General features: G+C 36.7%; 1 protein-coding gene across 1 annotated transcript in view; it reads left to right on the top strand.

Annotated features, from left to right (window-relative positions):
• The window catches only part of ABCA13 (ATP binding cassette subfamily A member 13), a 173,001-nt gene extending 145,899 nt beyond the window's left edge, over nt 1-27,102 (top strand). The window contains exons 56-61 of the mRNA XM_057428773.1: nt 3,324-3,458; nt 6,296-6,399; nt 9,711-9,803; nt 22,229-22,334; nt 23,642-23,779; nt 25,249-27,102. Coding sequence (XP_057284756.1) covers nt 3,324-3,458; nt 6,296-6,399; nt 9,711-9,803; nt 22,229-22,334; nt 23,642-23,779; nt 25,249-25,338 — 666 coding nt within the window. The 3' untranslated portion in view covers nt 25,339-27,102. The remainder of the gene's footprint in view (nt 1-3,323; nt 3,459-6,295; nt 6,400-9,710; nt 9,804-22,228; nt 22,335-23,641; nt 23,780-25,248) is intronic.
• Nucleotides 27,103-27,359: the final 257 nt, after the last annotated feature.

Below are 27,359 nucleotides of genomic sequence, written 5' to 3' on the forward strand. Positions count from 1 at the left end.
AGGTCAGGTTTGCTTTGTGATTTGGTTTGGCTTGATTCGAAATAAAAATCACAAGATGTCATACACTGTATTTTGTCTGAAATTATACAATATTAATACACTGATACATGCGGCCTTTCAAGTCAGGGTAGACCTGCTACTGCATTTCTAGTCTTCTAATAGACTGAGTCTTCGCTAATTCCAAGTTCTTCTGGAAGACACCCTGAAAATTCTCTGTACCATTTAAATTCTTGGTAATGGTAATTTTCAAAGAGAGTAGAAAATCATCAGCATTAGTGGATGCAAAATTACCATCACTTGCTTCTTTTCAGTGTGAGGGATGTGACTTGGTTCCCTCATGGATAAAGGACACCATGCCTATTTTAACCTTTTCTCCTACAAATATTAACATGTGTGTAAAAATACCTTATTGCCTCTTCTAGAATGAATGCAGTCTTTAGGAAATGCGCAAGGTCTTCGAGGATTTGGGTTAGATTTTGCAGATTGAAAGGCTCATTCCGATGCCCATTCCAAAGCTAGGGGAACAAGTCCAGATTAATTTTGGGAAAAAGAACTTTTGCTGAAGATGTTAGAATTGATGAGAGATAAGTAAATAATTTGAAGGAATACTGGAAAATAGGAAAATTCTTTTCTGGTAGATATAAAGTCTGTTATAATCTGGATTGGGGGAGTGTGGGGGGGCAGAGAGGAGAAAGGAAAGAGTTTAAATAAATTATTACAGCAATGATTAGATGTAAAACATCTTTAAGGTTCAAGCGCTTATAACTGTGTCTTTTCATTTGGCCTCAGTGTAACCAACTTGCTAAATAAATTAATGTATCTCCTCAGTCTTCACTGCTGAAAGTAATTGAAACCAGACATAGAACGGCATGATGAATATGACAAGGAGGAAAAGAAGGTGCTTGTGTATATACCTCACATTCACTAAAGGAAGGAAACCATTAGAATTGTAAATATCTTGCATAAATGTGTATCTGTTTGAAGATTTATCACAAGCTCAATCCTGAATCTTATTTAAAGTAGTTTAAGAGGGATTTCATTTTTACTTTATAGTGTTCTATAACACAAACCACAAGATACCACTGGTTATACAGATAAATGAAGTTATAATGGAGATGTGCAGGCTCCTCTACAGTATACCTAATATATAATATTTGTAATTTCATTCTGATAATTGTTTTGTTGTTGTTTAGGTTGGATTAATGAAGGTGAGTCTATTATTACTGGAAACCTATATTAAAGACATTAAAGAAAAGAGAAGAAGGTTAGAAGTAATCTCTTGAAAGAGGAATGAGCTCTATAGTTTGTACTACATATCACCATTTCAGATGTGATATGTAGTCCTTCTTTCCATATTGTTTAATAACTCTTCAAGCCTGTTATAGTTTGCAATATGCGTTAAATTTGGTGTAAACAATAGATGACACATTTTTTCACTTTTTGGTCTTAATTTTTTATAAGCTTTTCTGTACAATTCTCTGTATATTGTTAGTGGATTTGTAGGAGGGTAATCCTGTTGTCCCTAACATGCATGCAATCCCAGTGGCAGTAAAGGCAAGTTAGTTTAGTAGAGTAGATAAGCTGCCTACCATATGCTTTGGAGTTGTTCACTTTGCAGGCTGTTTTGATTTGAATGTTACATCTTCTTAGAATAAAGCTTAGACGCTTGACCATTTCTAAAGCCACAGAATATTTGAATCTGCAGCACTTTTACTGGTATACATCAGTAGTGTCTAAATGAAAGTAAACCACTGTGAATTAACTCTGAAAGAGAAAAAACTTGAACTTTTAATGTAAAATTGCCCGCTTGTGATTTAATGGTTGTTGATTAAAATTAAAAAAAAAAAAAATCTCCCTGGATTGAATGTATTCAGAGCAATATTTATAAAATGTACCTTTTGTCTGAGAACATGCATTGCTGTCAGGTTATACATTAAGATACACTGAACACAAGTGACTATTAATATCAGTGCTAGAATTCACACTAGAATACTGCATATTCTTACCACTGCGGCATTGTACTTGCCTATAGAGAACCTGCTCTCAGAGGTGTCTCTTATTTTTACATGTAGCACTGAAAAATCTTGTAAAAGGGTCACAAATATCTTGACCATTTCGTAAGGATTTTAATAAGAGAGATAAAACTATCTTATTAAAAATATTTTGCTTATAGCAGTTTATTTGAAATGGATAGTGAATATTAATTCACAATATTGTTTTTTGATTTTCTTTTTTATTGGATCTTCTGAATTAATTGGAGACTGTCTGATCTGACTAATCCTTCCAGTCCTTCCTTGCTTTTAGCTGAAGGTAGTGCAGAGGGAATAAAATGCACTGTACTGTTGGGGATGCTCTGGCAGTTTATCTCAGGCAGTAGAGCACCACACAACTACTTGTTTTACAAGAATCTCCCAGCTGTGGTACATACAGATTCAAGGTATAATGGCTCTATTACAAATTTGATCATCCCTTGATGACACAGTCGCCCAGCAGCATGCCACTAAACACCCGCTGCTTTGCAGAGTGTATCTGGCAGTGGCGAGTAGAAAAGTCAGTGCTATGTCCCTTGTGGTTTTGCATGAGGTCTCCCTGGATGGTCAGACAGTGACAGCTGATAGAGGTGGAACAAGGCTCTTGCTCTTTTAAAATTCACCAGTATCTGAAGGGACCTTGTACGTTAGGACTGTCTCTGACAGGTAAGGAATAAAGACCATAGAGGACAGCATGACTGTTGTCTTCAGCTGTGCTGATGTGCTGGTACAAGTTACTCAGGTTGCACATACATATTTAAGCTTGCAACCAAACCAGCTAGGGTCAATTTAACCTTCTCAGTTATTAGAGAAGAGTATTAATTTAACCCTAAGTTACCTTTTTGTCTTTAAGAAACTCTAAATCCTCAACCTGTGAATTGCTTTCCTGGCTTTTCCATTTTTTTTTGTGGCTCATATAGAATTTTGTCTCTTGAATTTTCAGTCACTAAGATGCTTGTTCAAATAAATACCAGAGAATGAGGTGAAATGAGGAACATTTTAGATCATTGACCCATCAACACAAAATGAACACAAATGAATGTTACAAGCAATGATAAACCAAACTTTTCTATATAAGAAAATCCTTATTCTTCGTGGAGAACTAAGGGGTCCTGTAGCAGCTTTATCTATGTGTCTGGGATTCAAAAGTAGTAATATGCAGCAAATAGGGGTAAATAAATGAGCAACACGTACATTTGCTTAATATGCATGAACAGAATGTTCTTTCTATCTAAGCACAAATGCTAGCTAATTTGGCTCATATTTACTGGCCTTTAAATTTCTAAAACACAGGTTGCAGAGGACCTTGTCAACAGGTTACACCTTAATGCCCATGCTGACCAACTGGTGAGAACGTACAGTGCTGGCACAAAGAGGAAGCTCTCTACTGCTCTGGCTTTAGTTGGTAAACCCCAAATACTTTTACTGGTGAGTAAAGGTAGTATTGTGCCTATGGTGAATGGTTCAATTTTGTTGTATTGTATGTTGCTCTGAAGAAAATTGGGTAGTTTTCTGGTCAGTCAAGAAGTAATTGATACATTGATGTACAACTGTCCTGCTGCATGAAAACTTCTTATCCTCCAGTGCTCACAAAACTTAAATGTGAAGTTGGCTTTCCTTTTATTTATTCTTTTCCTTAAGATAGTTGGGTTAGCAGGGAAAATAAAAAAAGGCCCATGACCCAAATGGAGATGTAATTTTTGTTTAAGATTTCCTTATGTAGAAGAAGAAGAAAAAAATTAAATATAAATATATTAATGCTTTATGTATTCTCTGAGTTGTATATTACATGAGAAAAATATATATGAACAATTCTGTTGGCTTCCTTAAGAAGGAAGATTCTTATTTTAGCTAGTAACTTGGAGCTAGTGTTATTAATGACTGACCCATGTTTCTCAGGATATTCATATTCCTTGCTATGTTATGCTTCATGATTCATGGTTCTTACATTTCTGTTGGATTCACAAACCATACAATGATACTAATTTGAATTAGTTATCACGTTTTGGTGCTTGCATCCAACTCCCCATTTAGGCCTGAAACTGGCCTTTCCAGTTTAAACAATGCCTTTTGTAATGAAGATCAGGGAATTACAAAGCTTTGGGAACTGCATCATTATGACACCACATTCTCTTTATTGTCATTGCCTATTGTTTCACTACAGAATATTGAATACCCATTTCTTAATCCTTGGCTGAGAAAAGATAAACCCATTCAATAGTGGAACAAACCTTTCAGAACTGTCAGAGGGAGGGAATCTTGCTTCCCAGAGCTGGAGGGGAAACCGGTGCTCCCAGTAATAGACCTCAGGCCAAGTAGAACCAGATAAAACTGGTATTCTTATGGTGTTCATGTTTCAGAAGATCAGACACATTTTGCTGCTACTAACTTCCTACCATTGCCTCGCTTCTGAGCTGAACTATTTTATTTATATTTTGTGCTCAAACTGACCCTGGTTCAGTTAGTAAAAGGAGGAGAAAATCCTAAGTCAGTGTTATTCCCTGATCTTAGAAAATGCTTCAACTCTTTTTTAATATCTTTATGACAGCAAGTATCCATTTCAACTTACTTCTTGCTACAGGGCACACACTATTGCATATGTAATGACAAAAGGAAAGAAAAATATCTAAATGTGTCAAATACTTTAAAACATTTGGCTGGCTTTAGAAGCTAGCAGAATTTGAAGTGGTTATTCAGTATTTTAAAAGTCTTTCTTTTTTTTTTTATTTGTCTGAAAGCAGGCACCAATATAAACCACTGAATCTGCTTCTAGATTGAATCCAGGATCATAGCTATTAATTTAGGGAACAGTGTGGGTTGCTTTATTTTATTGCTTTTTGTTAGCTATCCACAAATAATAGGAAACTGAACTGAATTCTTTTTCACCTCTGCCATTGGTAACTAAGCACCAAAAGCAGCCTCAAACTGAATGTTTCATTTGCTTTGTTTCTTGGGAACTTTGCTTTCAGGTTTCAGCTGTGATTCCTTGCTGCAAATACATTGGTCAAAGGCTATACCACCCCAATAGGTGCTGACACCCCTCATAAAATTCCATAGTGTTAAAAGCAACTGGGAGAGTTTCCTTCTCCCTGGTTTTGCAGTAACAGAGACTGGCTTTTGACAATTGGGTAGCATTCCTTCTGCTTCCAAGAACAGATGTAGTCAAAAGTTGATTTAGGGAGGACAGCAGGTTTAAATAGGAAAGGGAAAGGTAATTTTGGTAGCTGCGCATCTTTCTTCATGAAAATCATAGAATCATAGAATGGTTTGAGTTGGAAAGGACTTTAAAATCATTTAGTTCTAAACCCCCTCACCCTAGACCATGTCACTCAAGGCTCTGTCCAACCTGGCCTTGAACACTGCCAGGGAGGGGGCATTCACCACTACTTTGGGCAGCCTGTTCCAGTGTCTTACAGTAAAAAACTTCTTCCTTACATCCAATCTAAACTTTCCCTGTTTAAGTTTTAACCTATTCCCCCTTTTGTTCTATCACTACAGTCCCTAATGAAGAGCCCCTTCCTAGCATCCTTATAGGCCCCCTTCAGCTATTGGAAGGCTGCTAGGAGGTCTCCACGCAGCCTTCTCTTCTCCAGGCTGAACAGCCCCAACTTTCTCAATCTGTCCTCATATGGAAGGTGCTCCAGCCCCCTTATCAACCTTGTGTCCCTATCCCATCTGAGTGGGAAACTGGTTTCCAGGTGGTTTGCATTGGGCAGCACTGACTGGGTTGTTATTTAATCCTGTAGATTCTCCCCACTGTCAGCGAGGTCCCCTCAAAGGAACTCTGGGAGTAACTGCTAAAGGATGTCAGTTCCAAACATAGTATCCACATCTTGCTATGGGATGGATAACACAAGCAGCTGAGAGTTACCTCTCCACTTGCTTGTGCTTGTGGCAGGTGTGCATGCAGGGGAGAAAAAGACACCGAATCCCCCTAGAAAGTGAGAAAAACAACCTGCAAGTTTCTTATTAAAAACCTATATGTATGATTAAACATATATATATATGTCTAAATAATATTATAACATAATCTATAAACATATTATATAAATATCCTTAATAAAATGTGCCTTCTATAAATTTAGAAATTAAACTGTATGTGTTAAAAAAAAGCTGATCAAGTGTGTTGTAAGTGACATCCTGAAAATGTAGCTTTTTAATAGAAAAATATATAATGTTATTGTGAGCTTTGTTAATACTTCATGCTGGGCTGGAACTGTGCTTTTTCCCATCCTGCTGTATTGGTATTTAAATTTTTCCTGTAGGATGAACCCAGCTCTGGGATGGATCCCTGCTCTAAACGCTACCTTTGGAAAACCATCCTGAAGGAAGTTCAGGATGGCTGTGCAGCTGTACTGACATCCCACAGGTAAGAACCTTATCTTAGCAGCCAGTGTATTCCTGTACTCTCTTCACTTGCACTCAACTGGGAGTAGAAGTTCTGAAGGCATACTCATGCTGGTGTGAAATACGGGGGTGAGCAGATACATCTTGGTATTTTAAGTCAATTTCTTTGGCTTGTGAAAGTTGAATATGTATAAATACTAAATATTTTCTATATTTAATTTTCAATGATTTGAATGTGGCTCAAGGAAGCTGTGGGCACAGAAAAAATGATGCAATGAATTCTTCCTTTTCTGTGTTCTTTCTATTCCATGTTGTGATGTCTCTTCGTAATTGAACACCAAGTTATACTCTTGCAGCTGCCCACTCTAACAATCTTTACAAATGGAGGTGGGAGTCAAAATCCCTCATTTAATTTTATTAAGGATTCTGTTATGCATCAGTGTATGAAAAGAGTATGCCATGGCATCCTATAGGCACATGCCTCGTCTGTTTGCTGTATGCAGTAGCAGAAATGGTAGGAGTGAGCCAATCCTCTTTAGAAGAGACTATCTGAGTTAAATATCTTGTCAATTCTGTGGTATGGTCATTGGTATATCAGTTTAATAGAGCAAACATCAATTCTGTTTTCTAACATCTATAGTAAAATGGAATAAATTAAACGTTCCCTTGGGGAATATAGTATCGTACGTATAATTATATATAAAATGGTTTTAAATGAGAAAGAGATGATGAAAACATGCCCGGAGAGGAACGATCTCATTAGTAAAACCAGCAATATAATGTTTTGGCCGATTGAGTGAGCTAGTAAGCGTTTAGGGAGCACAAGTTACATACTGTGAATTAAGTGATGTTCAGGAAATGGTGTTCAGTCCCGATCAAGAACCCTTAGTTGTCAGAGACATGTTAAACGGAAAAGGGCTGTGATCTCATTACTAATATGCTGTAAACAAACAAAATCCATAAAATTGTTCTTAATTACTCATTTAGCTCCATAGATGAGTGACTTGCAGCAGTTATAAGTACAGTGATAGTGTACACATTTCATTTTTAATTAATGAGACATTGTTGTGCCAGGTTGGAGGAAGGAGAAATTATTTTATACTATTTATATTCTTGCTGAAGGTCATTTGAGACTTGAGATCCTTTCAAAAGCTACTTGTATAAGTAAAGGAATAAGTGAATATTCATGCATAAGATATGGAGAGGGTTTCCTGTGTAAAGAAAACAGGTTTTAGGTTTTGGGGTGTATTTACCTAATTTTCTGAGAAAAGGCTTCACTTTTGTTTGGAAGGGGGCAGGGTTGTGTGAAGGAGGCAGAAGTGAGGTCTTATTAACTGACAATACCGGCCTAAATTAGTGTTATTTTTGTACAGCTGGGGAGTGTTATGCCAAAGGGAGAATCAGGAGTTACTGCATCCCAGAGAGACTTGGCTAACTTCCTGATCTGTGGGAAGATGTGTTAGCAAGCGGTCTCCCCATCTCTCTCAAATATCATGGTTTGGCCATTCTCACCATATCCCTGTCCTTTTTTAAGTAAGTTGTTCGTAGGAGGGTACTTAATTGCCATGCTTGTTCAGCAGGAACACTTGAATTTCGACTGGCACATGGCTGAGATGCACAAGACAACTCCTGTTCAGCTGTCTCAGAGGGGCTGGGAAGTACACGCAGGGAATTGCAGGAATAACAAACAACTTTGACTCCTCTTTGAGATGATAGATATATCCTGACTGATGTCCTGTGTCTAAAGAGGTGGTTACAAAGAATTGCTTATTCTATATAGTATCGTGATAAACACATAGATGTATTGGCTTTCGCAAATCATAGGTGTTGCTATGTGGATATAACTGTATGAGTTCACAATAACAGAAACAAAGCTTGCTAAAGACACAAGATTAGACTACAAGTTGAAAATGGCCAGAACTCTTGAGCAAAACGGAGTCATATAACAAAAGAATTTGTAAAGGTAAAAGAAAAGAGGGGTGGGGGTGGGGGGCTTGATCTAAGAAAAACTGGTGCCTGGAAAACATAAGGTTAAATACTTTCTAGCTTAACTTAGGCTGAAGAAAGAGAACAATGTTTGTGTTGTAAGTCTGTGGTGAGATGACAGGATTTAGTGGCTCCACTGAACATGAATGAGTTATTTCACACCATCCTTCTACTTATCAGTTAGTTTAGAGACAGTGACTCCCAAACATCTGCTAGCTTCAGATCCTCTTTGTCTGCCTGTCCTGTTTTGCTTGCAATAAATTTTGCAGGAAGGTCACACCGTTTTAAATCTTTGCTAGCTATCAGAAGAATTACAGATATGGCCGGTTTTAGCTAGTTTTGTGATTACTGGGGCATCAAACTGTGTCAAAGGTGAAAAGTACACCATGAGGAAGACTGCTTACTTCATCTTGAAGACCCCTACTCACAAGAGGAAGACTGCTTATTTCATCCTCAAGACCCCTGCCCATGACACCAAGAGGAGGAGACTTATGATAATAAGTTCCTGGAGCTAGTTATAACATTCCCCACCTATACAGAGAAATTATGACTACGGATGTGGCTAATGAAATAGTGAAAGTATATAAACCTGTAACAAATACTAATCAGCGTGCCTCTGGCTACGGTCATGCACCCAGCACTGTTGCTTTTGCTTTATTGACTTTGTCCCTCAGTAAAACCCTGCTATATCTATTAGAGGAGTGAGCTCGTATTTCACAGTATGTAGAATGGCAGCCCACCTGCCCTAAGCTTTATAAGTCAAAGTTATTATTTATCATCGGCAGCAGTTGCATCTAACAGGATCCTGCTTTTCTATTCAGCTGTATTTACATAAATTCTGTTTGGATTGTAGTGTTTTGCATCTTCTTCTGCGATCAGACTAAGGGTAACTACTTTTTAAAGGTATGTGCTATGCAAGTGGCAAGCTAAGCGAGCTTACTTCATTCTTCTCCCTCTATCCTTTAGCTCAGAATAACCACAAACAGATATTACAGGGAATAATAGAGTTCATGGCTCTCACACTCAGTTGTGTTTCTGAGACTGCTTATCACGTATTTGCCTGTGGTAGTAAAACCCTTTATTGTGGCCAGAATCTCCAATTTGTTCTAGACTAAAACCATAAATTTCATTTCAGGACTCTCTTCTAGCTGCCATGTGGTAACAACTTTTGGTATGTACTGAAAAAAGACTATGATTTGGACTGTTGTTTTTAAAATCAAAGGTTTCATGTTCTCGTTTTTGCAGCTGTACAGATTCCTTCCACTTTAATCAAAGCTAGGTATAAATAACATTGTTTGTTTTCACTATTGTAATTTTCTAATTTGTTTTTTTTACTTTATTTTGTAGTATGGAAGAATGTGAAGCCCTCTGCACACGTCTTGCTATTATGGTCAATGGAAGTTTCAAGTGCCTTGGTTCTCCCCAGCACATTAAAAACAGGTATTATGTGTCAACATCAAACCTTCTGCAGCTACATTCAGTTTAAGAGCAGGCTAGACACTTTAATAGTGCCAAGGCATAAATACTTATGACTACTAAGCACATATTTCTTTTCCTGCCATAAACTGAAGTTAAAAAAGAGCCAATTAAGATATCTTAGCAAGCTAAATTGACATATGGTGTTGCTAAAATTCTTTATAGTCTGCACCGGTAATTGAAAAAGACAGATCTGTATCTAAAATGAGGCACTTCTGCACTCAACCTGAGAAGTATGTTGTGAGAATTCAACATGTTGAGATGAAATACACTTTGGTTCCTTGAGAGGATTTCTTTTAACAGGAAGAAGTGCTTTTAACAGGTCAGAAGCCAGTAAGACAAGGTACTTTGAACCATCTCTGTTTTCTGTCGATTTCACTGGCAATTGCAGATATTTATACTATGTTTTCTGCATCCTTTCCTGGTGTGCATGAACCTCTCTTCTGCTTGAACTCTGTTAATGAATTAATCTAATATCTGTTAATGAGGGTGTTTATTTAGAGGATGGGCTCAAACCACCATAAGGGAAACAAGACCAGAAACTGAGGGAAAAATTGCTGCAATTTATAGCTATAACACATTCAGTAACAAGTAGAATTTTATGACACCCAGACAGTCAGTTGTGCAAAATTATACAGCTCATTTACAAGCAGTGGCGCTACACTGCTTTGTACTAGCTCAGCATTTAGCACTCTTTAAGTACAGGAAATGTAAACGAGCTCTACAAAAATGTTTAGGAATTGCTGTCTGCCACGGTTATAGGACAGAAGTTATCTGCGACTCAGACAACTTCTTGTCCCTTGAGGGCACTTTTGGCTTTCTGTCCTCCCCCTTGGGTAGAACTTTAGGCACTTGTTTTGCAGCTGCATTGGGATGACAAGCCTGAGTCACATTTATTTTAATAAGCTCTCTCCTTCCAAGGGTTTGGTTGGTTATTTTTTTTTTTTTATCAAGACAAACTTTCAGCTAATAACCTTACAAATTGGATGGTAAAAAAAATAAACTGAAATCTGCAGGTATATTTTGGATTGCTCTGTGTGATCATAGCCTTCTTTTCATGTTTGTGTACATTTCAGAGAGTAGTTGTTTCAGTTTCTGGATGCGTGAGAAGTCAATCGCTCTTTAACAGTTTCTGGTTCTTTTGTATCTAGCTTTTTGTCTTTGCCATCTTTTCTCTTATTCCCAAGTTTCATAGCACAGAGTGGCCTGTTTTCCCACTCGCTGGAGTGCTTTAGCTGGAGTGCACACACCCTTTGCTCCTTTCTGTCCTGGTTTCCGACACTTTCACAGTAAGACATAGATATCTGTAGAGGACAATGCAGATGCTGGACAGCTGAAACTGCTTTTTGAAGATGTACATGTTGTCCCCTAATAAGGAAAAATGGTATTTCTTAGGCACCTCACTTGAGTGCATAAAGTTAGCTGGGATAAATGTGCGTCTCCACTTTTTATGTTTCAGATTCTCTGGAGTGAGTATGCACTGTCTTCTTAGCTTGAGCCTTGAGAGGATAAAATCAGACATTCCAAAAAGGCCACCGTCGTGTTTATCTTCCCAGTGACTTTGTCAGTGTTTTGCCTTTCCTGATGTTTCCTTTAGCAGCATCTTTTCATCTGCCTTCTTAGGACGAAAGACATTTTAAACATACTCATAAGTATGCACTATACTCAAAAATAGGACAGTTATTTCTCAATTTGCTTCACTGTCTCTGTACATACACCTGTTTCAGTTCACAGTAAGCAAATCAGTGCAGAAGAATAAGCTATATGACATGCTGGAAGTATCTTCCAATTAATTCTGAAGGTATCAAGACATTCATAGATCAGCCATTCAAGCATCAAGGCTGTATGAGCATCTCTCTTAAATTCTCCAAAGCAAGGTCATGCTAAGAAGTTTGGCAGTCATATTCATATATTCATAGCAATTATTTGTTTAAAATCATTGTAAAATAAAAATTAAAAAAAAAAACAAAAACGCACCTTCTCTCTGTTAAGAATATTTCATACTATCAGCAGTTTTGTGTTCCTTGTATTGCCATGACAGTTCTTTAACGTAGGTCAGTGACATTCACGTGGGATAATATGTACACTGGATATCAATATTGCTGGGGCTTTCCATAGAAACTGTGTAGCTGAAGCTAAACTTTTTCATTTAAGGCAGGACCAAAATCCCTTTAACTCTTAACTTATTGATTTGGTCTCCAAATTTTCACATATTGTTTAGGAATCTAATGATTTTTTCTAAAACTTTAGAACCTTTTATTAGGAAAAAATAATGCACTAGCTTTATAAAAAGATTTAATGGATTTAATTAAAATCATGCAGTTGTCTGAATTTGCTCTGTCTGGATAATTTATTTTCTTGTTTCTGGGAGCAAAAGCCATGGTAGAGAGCACAGTCTTAAAACTTGATGTACACACAGCTGATTGATAAGGGTGCTTGATTGGCTGGTGGATTTTTTTTTTTTAATTAATAATTAAGCACACAGTAAAGACATTTCTATGCTTTCTTTGGAAAAATTTGCCAAGTACTGGGGAGCATCCAAACACTGTTCCTGTTACTCCTTCTATTTTGTTGTTTACTTGAGTTTCCAGACTTCCAATACTTGCCAATACAGTACTCTAGCGTAAGATCCAGGTTCACACAACCAATAATTGAAGTAATTCTTAGTAGATTAAGAAACCCAGTACCTCTGTGTAATTCATGTTCCAAACTATATTGAAGACGATTTCCAGATAACCTGCCGTACTCTTTATGGATGACTTCTGTATCTACATGAGATGCGAAAGGAGGAGAGAAGCAGAATTCTTTTACTTACTACTCCAAGAAAACCATTGAAATAATTAAGCTTTAAATTATTTTAATATTTTCATTTTCTTCCTTTCTGCTCTACCTATGAGCATTGTGAAAAACTTCCAGGACTTGAAAAAGTATTGAGTTACTCCTTCCTTCCCATTTTCCTTTCCTCTCTATGATTTAATAGCCCTATCGTTCTTGCTGCCATACAGAGGAAAACATCATTCCTTCGAAATCGAGAGTCCATAAGGATTTCTAAATCTACTATTAGGTAACTCATGTCATCAGAAGAATGCTATCCTTAGCAACCATCTCTATTGATACAGTCACTAGTCAGTTCTATTTTTCAGTGTTTTCCTGCAATTAGCACTGTCTAGTGTATTTGTCTCTGGCACCATCTCACAGTAAAAACCCCATCAACTGACATTGTGTTTAACAAAACTGTTCCATGAAGCAATGTGAGTGAAAGAATGCATAAGCAAAACTGACTTTGCTACATCTGATTTAATCTAAATTACTTGTACTGTAATTTTTTTTTTATGATGCTTTTGTGTTCTATGCGTGTGAACAAATGAAGCCAGTAATATACATATTTGTAATAACAGGCAAGACTGGTACTAGAATAGATTAATGGGGGCCATATTTGTAGATTAATGTGGCTTTTGTTAGGTTTTACACCTCTTTTCTTTTTTTAATTTCTCCTATAAGCAGCTCTTGATATCCTCTTGTCTGTCTTCAATTTATTTCTACAAATAAAATTCAACAAATATTTTAAAATCAAATGCAAGTGATCTGATCTATCTTTGAAGACTGCAAGAGGGAAAGTAATTCAAACTCTCTATGAACACTTAAACCAAAGAAAACTTTCATATAGCATTTATTTATGATAGAATGAGTCCTGTATTGTTAGAATTAACAGCGGGAACATATTTTGATATTACATGTGATCACATTAGCATGTCTTAAGATTATTATTTTTTTCTTCCTTTAAATATAGCTACATCCACTAAAAAGAAATTATTTCTTCCCTGCCTGACAATTCTGTCTGTCTTGATGGAAATCCTCAGTATTGCTTTATTTGCTTGTCCTTTGGTACCATTCCAGCCTGTAAACTCTAGATTATGATCACTTTTTTGATGGATCTGTGATGAAGACTTAATGGGTCTTCCTTGGGGCCCTGTTATATTTGATTCTTTGCTGTGATGAGAAGTTTCAAGGATTCAGCTTTCTCTCTCACTGATGCTTTCAGCCCTTGACAGATGTGAAAGACCATGATCTTGGACTGAATACAGCTTTGTCAGATGGTACAAAATTCTGTGATGAAGGGTATGGGTGAGCTCCAGAAAGATGCTAATGTGAAACATTAAAGCTTCATAGGGATATAAAAAGTAACAAAGCTTCTAATGTGTGAGACTTGATTCATTTTTCCAGCTCCTGTGTCTTACAAAATGCTCATCCAAAAATGTCTTCCCGCTACAAATGTAGGTGTTTGGGTTTCAGCTCCCAACTCTTGAGCCCTGACTATATTATCTATGTGTAAACAGATTTAATGTGCTCTCAAATGTTTCTCAGGAGAATAATAAGTGTTGGACTTTAGAAAGGTCTATTGTTGCAGGTGCCAAATTTCTGAATAATGCCAAGAAAGGTGTTAGCTGGAAAGAATGAACTGAAGGGCAGTTTCCAAAGAGTTTCCATCTTAGTTCTGGATATAGTTTGTATGAGATAGATGTGTCCGTAGTTGCGCTTGTTAAAATTTCAGAAGACTCCTGCCAACTGAGCCAATTGCTCAAAATTGTGACTGCATTGCATTTAAATGCTCTCTCCAGTATTCTCCATTATACTTAATGTTTTTTTAAAAATTCACAGAAGCATTTCCATGTTAGATACAGCTGGCCAGTTCTCTGGGAACAATGGTTTGAACACCATCCTTCATTCTAGGGCCATCTGGACAGACTTCTCATAACTGAAAAACTCATAGCAATTCGTCAAGTTCTGGACACGCATCAAGTCTTTGCTCAAATTTTATCAGCAAGCCATCTGATTAAATTACCTAACAATTAATCCATTTGTTATAGCAGAGTGAGAATGGAAAATCTGTTGGCAAGCTATTTACACTTTGCCATTTTTTTTAAGGGTTTCTTGAGAATATTTTATTGCTTTTCTCAAACTCACATTTAGATTTTTCAAGTGGAAAAGAGAGGAGTGTATCTGAAGATCTCATCAATATTTAAGCCTCCAGCGGGCACAGTGTTATGCTAACCGATATAGTCACACTAAGTTTCTTACATACCATAAAATATAGAAATTGATATAATTTTTATTCTTGTCAACTAGAAAACAAACTCCTTTGGAACATGAAAAATGTATCAAGGGAGTGGATGTGTATTGGTGTAATATAGGTATTAGTTTATCTTCCCAGAGGAAAATTTGAAGAGTTCTTACTGCTTTAAAAACACACAGTTTGAGAGTTCAGAAATGAGCAATATCTTTGCACTCTTATAAAACTTTGTGCAACATTAATTCAGCCCTACTGTGAGTGTGCATTAGATTGCTATTCTTTTTGGTAATTTTATAGTGTGTTTTCCACAGGATGCTGTATTACATCTGTTTATATGTTCATTCAATGAGCAGCAGCTAATTTAATAAAGATTTCATATTCTCCTCTTTGCCCAGTATGTGATCTCTGTACTGTTTTTTCTAGACACATTTCAAACCTGCCTCTAAATAATGCAGTATTTTCAACATTTGCTGGAGTAGTTCTTCATAAATACCTATACTTAGGTTTCCCACAATATTTCTGGGAATCTGGGTTTAAAATAATTATTCCCATTTTATAGGAGAGTAACTGAAGCATGGTGCTAAAGTTAAAAGGGTTTTAACTTTAAATACACTGAGCAGTGTATGGCTAAATATTTCCTGTTTGTTTAACACTGCATTCAAAGTCCAGTGCCTCTTGCCTTCACCTGTACCTGTGGATGTTTCTGAAAATACTGTAAATGACTTTTGCAGAAAGGAGCTTTAGGTCTCAAGGTGGGCCCTTAGCAAGATAGGAAAGCAGTAGTAAAAATTGTGTCTGAGTGAGTTACCACAGGTCACACAGGTGTATTGGGCTGGAAGGGTAGGATTCTGTTTCCCAGGGACATACCAGAACCATAAAGCACTTTCTTTCCTTTTCTCATCAACCTGCTGTCTTCTTTTTGCAACATTTTCTAGATCCTGCAGCAAATAAAGCCACTTGTCTGAGCAAATAGCTTGTACCTCCATATAAGGCATTCATTGCAAGAATTTCATGAAGAGATGCTATGTTATGATGTAATTAAAGCTTATTACATAATGCAAATATACCAGTGGTTTAAATTTTAATTTCACAGCTGGTCTCCATTCTAACAGTTGAGACTTTGACCTTCAAGTGTTGATAAGGTCCTTATAATAGACGTTTTAGTGTGTAATATCCTGACTCTTATTTTTTTAAGAAACTCACTTGAAAAACAGTATACCAGAAAACAGGGACAGCAACACAATGATAATGTTACTTCCTCCCACTTTTTTCACTGGTGAGGCCAAAAAGGAACTTTGAGGAAGCAATTTTTGTTTTTTGCAGGCTGCACCATCATCCTTGACCAGAATTACAGTGCTGCTGTTCCTGTATCTCTGGGAACGTAATGTATAAATGATACAAGAGTATCAGATCTGATACTTGCCTGTATGTGAAGACATGCAAGATCATATACAGACAGATTTTGTGTGCACATTATAAACAATTAAAAAGATTTTCTGAGGGATTTACCACATATTTGGAAATCACACCTAAGCTCAAAGACGCCTGCATTTGGAGAGCAAGGCAAAGCTGTATCCTGAATTGCTCATAACCTGAGGCTGTCAGTGTTATAGCAAGGCTCATGTTAAATACTGAAATTAACTTTAGATGGCTTGATATGAAGGCCTGGAGTGCATGTGAACAAATAGTACATGTACAATATGCTTGAACAAGTGTTACTTGCTGTTCTAATAGTTGTTTTCATGTTTCTATTGTTACCCTGGAAAAATCATAATCAATTAAAAAATGATGAAACAAAATTTATGAGTAGTATAGAAAAGACAGTTTTCATAATTTATTTATGTCTGTTTGCATCCAATTATATTTTTATCTGTTCAGCACTGATATTGTTCTGAATAATTGCAGAAGGATTTTACATTTTGCAGTGACATTATATTCTCATTTTTGTTTTTTTTCAAAACAAACCAAAACAACTATTTCAAATTTAATAACATTTTTTCCTTCCCAGATATTGTCTTTATCTCCCACTTAATAGATGAAAAAAAATAAATCTATTGGCTGATTTAAAATGATCTTAAACTGTGATTTGTTTTATTTGTTTTAATAATTTTATTTCAATATTTGTTTGGGTTTTTTTCAATGTTTTTCAAAGCGGTTTATTTTCAGTGTTGTCTAAGTTTTGTTTTCTTTGTAAATTGTACTTTTTTCTAGGGCTGTAAGGAGAATGACCTGATTCTGTGTGCCATGCTCCTGCAATCATACTGGAATAACTAAGTTAGCTTGCCTAGATGAGGCTTATTCACTTAGGGAGAGTAGAACTGTACCTATCTGTCTACAAATGAATGTAAACAAACGCAGAGGGGCAGACAGCAGCACAACAAATTATTCCTCCTCTTTGATTTATGGCATATATTCTAAAAAAGATGCATTTCCTTGCCAGACATTAAGTGCCAATGTTCTCTTTATTGTTTTTTATTTTGTTATCCAATAATGTAATTTTGAAGTAATCTTTTGATCAATCAGACTAGCACATACATAAAGTATGCACTTTATATTCCTACCAGTAAACTTGCCAGGAGCTGTGTGTATATATATATATATATATATATATATATATATATAGCACAACATTTTTTGTGTGTATATATATAGCAGAACATTCTCCAGGAAATGAAATCTTTGATGAGTGGAATAAAAGCATATGGATGATTAGATGTTTTTCTTATTCATCAGGGTTTAGGAAATAGAGCTGTGTTCTTGATTTCCTGAGGTTATACTCAGCAATTTTGACTGGGGTAGAAAAGACATGGTAAATGGGCTTTGGGAAGAGTGCGATTCCATGGAATGGTCATTCTGGGCTGTGCTGTAAGAACAGTGATTTCTAGGTTCTGTTTTGTTCATCTGCAGACTTTCTTTTCCATCCTTCACAGATAACAGGATTTCATGGGTCAAGCTTCAGAAAACCCTTGGTTAGTATTTCTAGGGACCCCCTGTGAGGAGCCAAGTGTAGGTTCAGCTGTGTCTCCGTAAGACACTGTGTTTCAGCAACTACTCTTCTTGTCCCTATTCCAATCTCTGGACCAGGACCTCTAAGGAATGGGAGAAGGGAACATTGAGAAATTAATATTACTTGATCTGCCCTAAGTAGCAACTCCTCTACTTGGTATTTATGAGAATTCTCAGCCTTTGGGCAACTAAATTCACTTCCATTCCCTTTGCAAGGCTAGAATGAGAACCAGGAAAGCAGCCAGGGGAACTTCCTCATCAGTATCGATATGGCTACATTTTATTCTAGTGTATGACTGCAGCTTGCATAGACACCTATTGATGTGGTTTTGTATCATCTGTCTTTGTACTGCTGGCTGTGTGGCTGTGAAACTGTATTACGGGCTGCAAAACCCTTGAGAACTGAGGAGCCATTTGCGTGCTTAGCCCCGTCTGACCTCCTTTCTGTGATATTTACACTGGAACAACTATGAGGTCAGATCAAAGACCTGTCTAGCACAGTATCCTCTCTTTGACAGCGGCCAGGACTGAAAAGTACAGGAACAAGATACGCACATGAAATTACTTTTCCATGTTACTTAACTTTACTTTGGCAATTTGTTGCTTAGATTCTTCCTAACCAGAGGTGATCTTAGTGGACTGCCGCCTTCCTCCAATGAAATTCTCTAATCTCTTATTCAACTCATGTCATGTTCTGGCATCCAGCATGTCCTGTGTCAATTAGTTGTACAGTTTTCTTATGTGCTGTAAGGAAAATTACTTCCTCTTACCAATTTTGCATTGCATTTCTTACAATTTAATTTCATGCCCCCTGTTCTTGCATGAGAAGTATAGGAGAGTGAAAAATCGTTCCTCAGTTGCATTCCTTAGCTCAGTCATGATTCTGGGCTCTGTAAAAACATCTTTCTACCACCTCAGTGTCTTTCTTCGATTTTAATCTCTTCTGTAATTTCTGATATGGAATTCCTTGTTGCCATTTTATGTTCCTTTTGTTCCCTTGTTACCTAGCTGAACTGCTCAGCTTGCTTGAGGACCTATGTAATTAAAGGTGTGGAGCCCTTGGATGCGTTTTGTAGTCCTAACTAAGCTCATGCTTCTGCAGCTAATGCTGTTGTTAATGCTCAAGTTAATTAGTTTACAATCAGTCTGGGATTTTATATTTTATTTTCAGTCTCATGGTGGCATTTTAGTGTGTAAAGCACTCAATAAGTTATACTTTCAGAACCACTAATGAAGTGAAAGTCAAATGTGACAACTAGTTTGAGGGAGAAGAGGAAGGATAGAGAGGAAAAATACTTCTTGTTAGAATATGTGGGTTTGTGTGTATGTGTACACGCAGAAATGCAGGTGTTGTTAAAATAATGTGGAAATTAGCAGTGGAAAATATCTTTGTTGAAAACCTTTGAAGAGATGCTTCTTTTGTAGCAGATGGCTGCTGAGCAGGTGTGCTGGCTCAACGTGCGCCATTTTAATGGTAATGTTTCCCTCCTTAGGTCTTGGACTATCAGGTGCTACAGGTTTGATCCTAAAAGTGTTAATCAAACCAGATTGTGCTTTTCTCTGTAATTCCACTTTGGGATTCTGAACTAATTATATTGTCTGAGTGAGAGAGGAAAACAGAGTGAAAAAAAATGGTAAATTTCCATTGCCTTAGTGTGCTCTTGAAAGCAGTTTCCTGATCATAGCAAGGGGAAATGCTTATTGTTGATTAGCTTACTCTATATGGGGAGCTCTTATACTAAAATAAATTACAAAATCAAGGTGTAGAAACATCATAATTTGACTAGTCAAAAGAAAAAAAATCTTTCAAAGGTTTCTATGTGTACCACGCTGGTGTTTATGCCATTCACAATTTAGATTAAATCCAAGTTGCACAGACTGTCTGTCTTTGGTAATCAGAATTTTGATTCATTTTCTTTGGAAACTTCATTGCATACAACAATTTCATTTTATGAGACTGTTGAGCATCTCCATAAGCCAGCATTTTTCAAACCACAATTCAATGGCGACTGCGTAGAGATGCCAAAAACCTGATCAGAATCAATCTCTTTTAAAATGTTGCCTCAGGTTGGCTGTCAACTAAACTGAACACCCTTGTTAACTATATCTATCTTTGTAACATCTTTTTTCATTGTCAAACATATTGTTTCAGGGGTGATGCTATGCATTTAAAACATTTAATTAGGGCTAATTATGTTTTAGTAAATCACTCCAAAGCAAATCAGCCAGACACTGCTTTGGATTCCACCTTATTCTGGATCTTTTTGATGTAACAGCACTGTTCATCTGTCAGGTGACACTTCCTAGTGTATATTTGGTACCCTGTGGTTTGCACCCAATAGGATTTTATTCATAAAATGTCCTTCAGGAACCAATAAACAGGACTCTGCATCAGGAATGTTTGTTCTTACTCCATTTCAAGCAGTTCAGGGGTTGCACTTGACTTCAATAAAGAACACCCCCCCCCCCCCCCCCAAACAACTAAAGACCAAAAAACCCTAAATTAATTGAAATGGGGCAGAAGCTGAAACTGTCATACCTAAAGTGTAGCAGCTATGGTTTTATTCTAGACAAAGAAATAGGATTTTTGTCTGAGAAGATCCTTGGCAATTATATTTTGAATTCATGTGAAATTCTTAATAGAATAAAATCTGCAGTCTAGAATTTTGGAAACTTGCCCTGCTCTGGAATCAGTGAAGACTTTATTGTTTTATTCCAGCAGAGGTTCTGATCCAATGCAAAGTAAAAGGCCTTACATTGCTATACATGTACTGTCAATGAGGAACATGTGGTGCTTCATGTGAAGTATTTTGCTGGGAGTCACTGAGACAGTGGTTAAACTGGATATATGTCTCAGAATAGTCCTTTCCAATTTTTATTACATTTTGATTGAGATTATGTAGTATTTTTTCTGTATTGGGAAAGGGCAGCATCAGAGAGCATGCTGTGTTATATACTTCTGCTTTGATCACATGAAAATGTGCTTCAATCCTGTCAGATCCAATTAACCCAGCTTCTTCCCTGAATCACAAGCTGTACACAGAAAAGACACAGGAGAGGTGGGTACTGGCATGAGGGAGGATAGACATGCACAGGATAGACACTAGAAAAAAATAACTTGAGTAAAGGAATTGTGGAGCTGGAGAGTGAAAAGGAAGAAATGATAGAGTGAAGGATGTAGGAGTGGTGGTCTGTGGGAAGACAGAGGAAGTGCAGGTTTCTGAGGGGATGTGAGCTGTGCTGTCTGAGCTCCCTATCCCTCTACCAGATCTGCCTTTCCATTGCTTACCAGCAACAGGGAACAGCGGCAGTAGAAGAAAGCTCTTCTGACTTGGCTTCTGAGATTAACGAAGGAGTTGAATCCAAAGAGAGGACACATAGCTGCGAAGGAGGGCTGAGAGGGGAGGGTGCCGCAGCAACCCCCTGTCACCCTATTTCCCCGCTGAGCTCTGCCCTTGGACCTTACTCTGGGAACTGATGCAGCCTAACTTCCATTGCTTAAGCAATGTGCATAAGACTATAGTTGCCATTTCAGTGTTTATGGGCTTACTGCAATTTCTTCAACTAAATATTAGCAGTGAGTAAATGTAATAAAAGGTAATGTGTTGGTTAGATTGCCTGTACTTAACTTTTATCACATGTATATTGAGAAAGTGAAGTTCATTTCCTAAATTATTTCAAGAGAAATTGTGTGGCCATAGAGCTAAAGAAAATTCATTAACTTTACCATCTCCCTAAATACTCCTGTACTTGTGTTTGCTTATCTGTAAAACACAGTTATACTCACATTGCTGAAATATGCATATGAATGTGCAGATTTGTTAAAAGATTTGGAAAATAGAGCTATGCCCATTTGTCATATTAGAAAAGTAAAAGGATTGATTTTTCTTCTGTATTTGTAACCTTCACAGCATTTTGTTAACTATTCAAAGCAATATAGTGAAGTATAGTTTAGATAACATAAGTTCAGGTACATTAAATAGTGAAAAATCCTGTAGTAATTAAAACATAGGCATAACATTTTTTTGTTGCTGTTTCGTTATCCTTAATTTAACAACTTCCTCATTGAAATTTTATTGTTCAAAAGTGTAATACTGGAATCCTAGTGATAATACAGCAGGTATAAATGACATTTCTTGACATTATCATATGGTGTTCCTGCTCCGGCAGGGGGATTGGACTAGATGATCTTTTGAGGTCCCTTCCAATCTCTAGCATACTGTGATACTGTGTGAAAATCAATCAAAGCAAATGTTCTTCCTGTCTTCATAGTGTAGATAAATGGGTTTATGTTTCTGTGTGCTGCTCTTAGGTTTGGAGATGGTTATTCTGTCAAGGTTTGGCTTAGTAAAGGTATAAGCTATCAAAGAATGGTTTTGGACTGTCTACAGCTGCATTTTCCTGGAACACAGTTTAAGGTACAGTTAAAACTCTTCATCATAGTAATATTTCTGTGGCAGGATTAAGTATGGGCTAGTAAGAACAATATATACACATTTGGATATGTTGATCATTTTAGAATAATTATATATGAGTATTTATTTTCCAATTAAGCAAATCTGAAAAATCTGACTTGTGATATTGATTGAAGCTACTCAAACATTTAGGCAGTATAAACAGGCCTTTTCTCTGAGTGAAAATTTCCTTTTGTTTTTATTATTGATGAAGCTGAACTTGCATATGTGGTCTCCTGAAGTGTGAGTGCAATGTAGTCACCAAGTATTTGAGTGCTTTCTCATAAGAAATTATGATGAAATTATCCACAGATGAATATTTTCAGTCTTTATTGAGAGTCTTTTATTTGATATGAAGCCTTACGAAAGACCTACGGTAATTACACTCCAAGAACTCTCAAGGGCCTTTAATTATTTTGGTTTGTTTTTTACTTTATCCAAGTTTAGAAAAAAAAAAATCATGTAAAACTATACCTTAGTTACAAACCTATTTTCTAGAATCATAGATTGTTTTGGGTTCAAAAGGGCCATAGAGATCACTTAGTTCCTACCCCCCTGCCATGGGCAGGGACACCTTCCACTAGACCAGGCTGCTCAAAGCTCCATACAGCCTTGCCTTGAGCACTGCAAGGGATGAGGCAGCCACAGCTTCTCTGGGCAACCAGTTCCGGTGCCTCACCCCCCTGACAGTAAAGAATTACTTCCTTATATCTAATCTAAATCTCCCCTCTTTCAATCTAAAGCTATTCCCTTTGTCCTATCACTACATGCACTTGTAAAAAATCCCACTCCGGCTTTCTTGCAGGCCCCCTTTAGGTACTGGGAGGTTGCTTTAAGGTCTCCCCAGAGCCTTCTATTGTTGAGACTGAACATCCCGTTCTTTCAGGCTATCTTTGTAGGAAAGATGCATATACACTGATAGTGTATATGTCTGTAAGTGTGTGTTTGCTCAACCTGTACCCAGACTGATTGTAACAGTACTAGTCTGTTAGATTAAAAGCCCATAGAATAAAACTGTCCTAAACTAATGCAATCTTTTAATGAGATTAACAAAATGTGATCTCAGAACATACACAAAATGTGTGCCCTGAGTATGAACATTTCTTTGTAATAAAACAGTTTAGACAAAATATATTCTTGTTTAAAAGCTCATATTTTTCATGTTAATCTGCAATAAGAGCTTATTGAAGAAAGACTGGTTATAAGCAAATGTAACGTCATCACAATGTGCATTCATTTTTTCTGGTTTTACCATTTTTTCTTGTTTTAAGGCACAGCATCTTAACCTGCTCGAGTACCATGTACCACGAAGCCAGGGATGCTTGGCAGAGCTCTTCAGAGTGTTAGAGAATCACAAAGCTTTTCTACAAATCAAACACTACTCCATCAGCCAAACCACATTAGAGCAGGTATATATATTTTTTATTCTCTTTTGTGTCTAAACATGCTGTTTATCTTAAGTATTGTTGTAATGGAATACTAGATCATTTGCTGGATTACCCAAATATATGTGATAAACCATCATTTTTAGGCCATCTCAGGTCTACACAGTAATTTCATGAACCCTGCTGGATCATCACAGTAAGCCAGATATTCGTATTGTGTGTGAACCTGACCAGTGTTTAGAAGCACCCCAGTCTGTGCGGGAAGAGAATGTGGGACTGTGAACTGCCACCTCCATAGTTCAAAAGTTGGGATCTTACCAGTGTCCTTGAAAATGGTGAACCAGTCTCTGTAAATTTCAGTAAACCTTAGATTTACAGGATATATTCTTTTGAGAGTTTTCTTTTGATCATGCTGGACATTAGAGAACAGTAGAAATGTACAAGCAGACAGAAGAGATCCCACTACGAGAGACTGTAAAATCCTATTTGGGCAAAAGGAAGAACAGACCTGACGGAAAGGATGGTATTTCTGTGTGGACGTGATTTGTTACAGCATCTTCATATGCAACTTCTTGTTATGTATTCTATAAACCGAGTCACATCTAGTCAAAACACTAATTCTCTAGGATAGATGGTGTGAGCTTATTTCTTTTTCCCATATGCAGATCATTAATTAAGCATTCTGATCTGTACTGATCTATTAAGTGCTTGTGAATGCCTGAATATAAGGTAATTTCAACCTGTTGATTATTTAGGGCATTTTTCACTCAATTCCTCTCCACTATTCATGGTGATTCACCATCACCTCAGTTTCACCTACCATTATTTCCTCTCCCTGACTGACAGTTTTAAAAGGAAAATAGTTCTTCTGAATAACAAATGCCCTTATAATTCATCCTGTTTTTTGCATCTGAATATGATCATTTGAATCAAGAAAAAACATCTTTCCCTCTACACTGCTTGCTGTCAAATAAATAATTGTGTGATAAAAAGCTCACAAGGCTTTCTGTAGTAAGATCTGTTAAAAAAAAACAAACAACAAGCAAACAAAGGAGTCACGTCAGTTGTTGAATCATTGCTCTACAATATTCAAAAGTATACTTTCACCTTAAAATATCTGGGCCCTCAACTGTGATGGTTGTTGATAGAAACTGCAGGCTCAAGTTCCTTAGGTGTGTCATTTCAAAGCAAATTAAAACAACTGTTTCCTGCTAACTTGTGCAGCAACAAAATATAATTTTCATACATAAGTTAGTAACTCGTTTTACCATTATTTTTATAATTCATTAACCACTGTGATAGCTGGAGAGTTGAAGGGGGATAATTTCTAGAGTTTACAAAATATATCTCTAGAGGGGTTCTCTCAATATAAACTGTTCATTTTTGTGTCACAAAAGCTTAGGAAAGTAACTGAAAATTATCATCAGCTTGGCTTCAAAGATTCAATTCAAATGCTATATTTTGAAAGTCCTACTGTTTTTCATATCTTACAGGTATTCATTAATTTTGCTACACAACAGCAAGAACTCTCGCATTCTTCACAAGAATCTCCTGTTATTCATCATGACCACCTGCCAGTCTAGACTTAGAACAGGATCAGCAGCATCTATGTGTGTGTATGTGTATACATATGCACATTTAACATGTAATAACTTTTCAGCTGTTAACAGTCTGTGTATGAGAAACCAATAGTAGAAGCAGAGGTGAGTTTGCATCTGTAGGCCAGAAGGAATGCTGCCAGTTCTCAGTAAAACATGAAACTGGTTACACGCGGACTAAAAATCAGTTTTTTTAATTAACTGGAATTCATAAGGGCCTCATTAATGCAGCTTTGTGTAAAAAAGAGTGATCTGAAATGTTGAAATGTCACAGTGTATAGTAGATTATTTTTGTGGTGACTCTACATCCATTTGACTACAGTAATCTCTTGCATGCGCACTTAATGTTTAACTTTTACATGGCAAGGAGAGAAAACCCCATTGAATGGTAGCAATAGCTAGGCTATCAGCCAATATTAATATTTAAAGCAAAAAATGAAATTCTTTTGACTTCTGTATTAATTCAGTTCTGTGTTGTGACAAGTTAAATTAGTCTTTATTGTATAAATGAGGAGCTATATTTTATATTAAAGAGGTGATTAGTGTACTAGTTTGCCTCCCAGTTGTCTTAAGTAAATTTAACACGGTTCCATAAATCATACCTGAAATGAGTGTTCCCTTATACTTGCAGGTTGCTGCTGGGAGAATTCTCAAGTATCTTTTTAATGACCTATTTTGTTTCTATTTTTTTGTTTCTTATTTTTCCCAAAAGAATGTCAAAAATATTGTTTAATGGGCATGTTAAAAGAAAATAAGATACACATTCAGACACTGAGCAATTAACTTTTCAATAAATGTATATTATGATGCTAGATACTTCAGCCTAGGCCATGTCACATCCTTTACCCTATACACACATAGAAGTGAACATACAATTCTTTGCGCATTGAAGTGGGAGAAAAAAAGTACAAAACCATTTTGGTGTAAACCTCTGCCTCTTCCAACGAAAGTCTTTGGGGCTCCTGTGGAAAGCAGTGGATGTCACTTTTATTGGACTATCTTGTCTGATTGATAGTTGAAATTATAGAAATGGTGACTTAGAATTGTGTTGCTGCAATTTAACACTGGGGGGTAGGCAGGGGAAGAGGAAATGTACTTTGAGATGGAAAAATCAATTTTAAATGGAAAATTTTGTAGTGCTGCTGCTGTAATTTGCTGCTGTACAATGATGAAGTATTAAAAAAATTTATTTGTGTTTTAGGCTTTGCAAGCTGACACACAAGACTGTATTGAGGCTTGATTTGTTGGTATGTTTTCGGCCCATTATGATTTTTTGAAAATCAGAATCCAGGTTACTTATTTCTATAAAGGTGAAATTAAATCCTGGAATAATAATAAAAAAGAAGATTAATATAATAATAAAAAAGAAGGTTTACAGACTTGGTCTGCATGTACATATGAACAAGAGTGAGTGAGTTTATGAAACTGCTTTATTATTGGAATGGTTTGGTATATTCAGTTTGCACATAATATCAGAACTTTGCCATGCTCCTGTCCTGGGTTCAGCTGTAGCAGTCCTCAAGATCCAAAGTACTGAAGAGACATTAACCCCCAACAATCACCCTCCTGGTAGAAATGTCATGGCACAATGAGATGACCATGTTTAAGGTGAAACCATTTATTCTCAATTTCTGCACAAGGCTGGGAATGGAAAGTTTCTAAGGTCCCCAGTCATAACAGGAAAAGGTCAGTCTTACAAAACAGTGTGAAAGAAGTAGTGGAGGTGAAAGAAAAAGAAGGCAGACACAGGAAATTGGCAGAAACAGGGGTATGCTATCATAAGTGTCCTGCTTAATTTCAGGATCTCAGGGTAGAAGACATGGTCAAGCATCTTTGAGTCATAATTTGAAACTACTTAACAGAACGTTTCTGTAGCTCAGATGAAAAAAAAAAGACAAGGGAATGTATGGCAAGAACATGTACACAGGGAGCTGCTTTTTTTCTTTTCTGTTGGTATGTCTAGATCTGCGAATTGCTGACATTATGATTGATTGGTTTTCTTTTGG

The sequence above is a fragment of the Pezoporus wallicus genome, unplaced genomic scaffold (genome assembly GCF_028554395.1).
Source record: "Pezoporus wallicus isolate ANWC-B61680 ecotype Strahan unplaced genomic scaffold, APGP_CSIRO_Pwel_v1 contig_6658, whole genome shotgun sequence".
Taxonomy (NCBI): Eukaryota; Metazoa; Chordata; class Aves; order Psittaciformes; family Psittacidae; genus Pezoporus; species Pezoporus wallicus.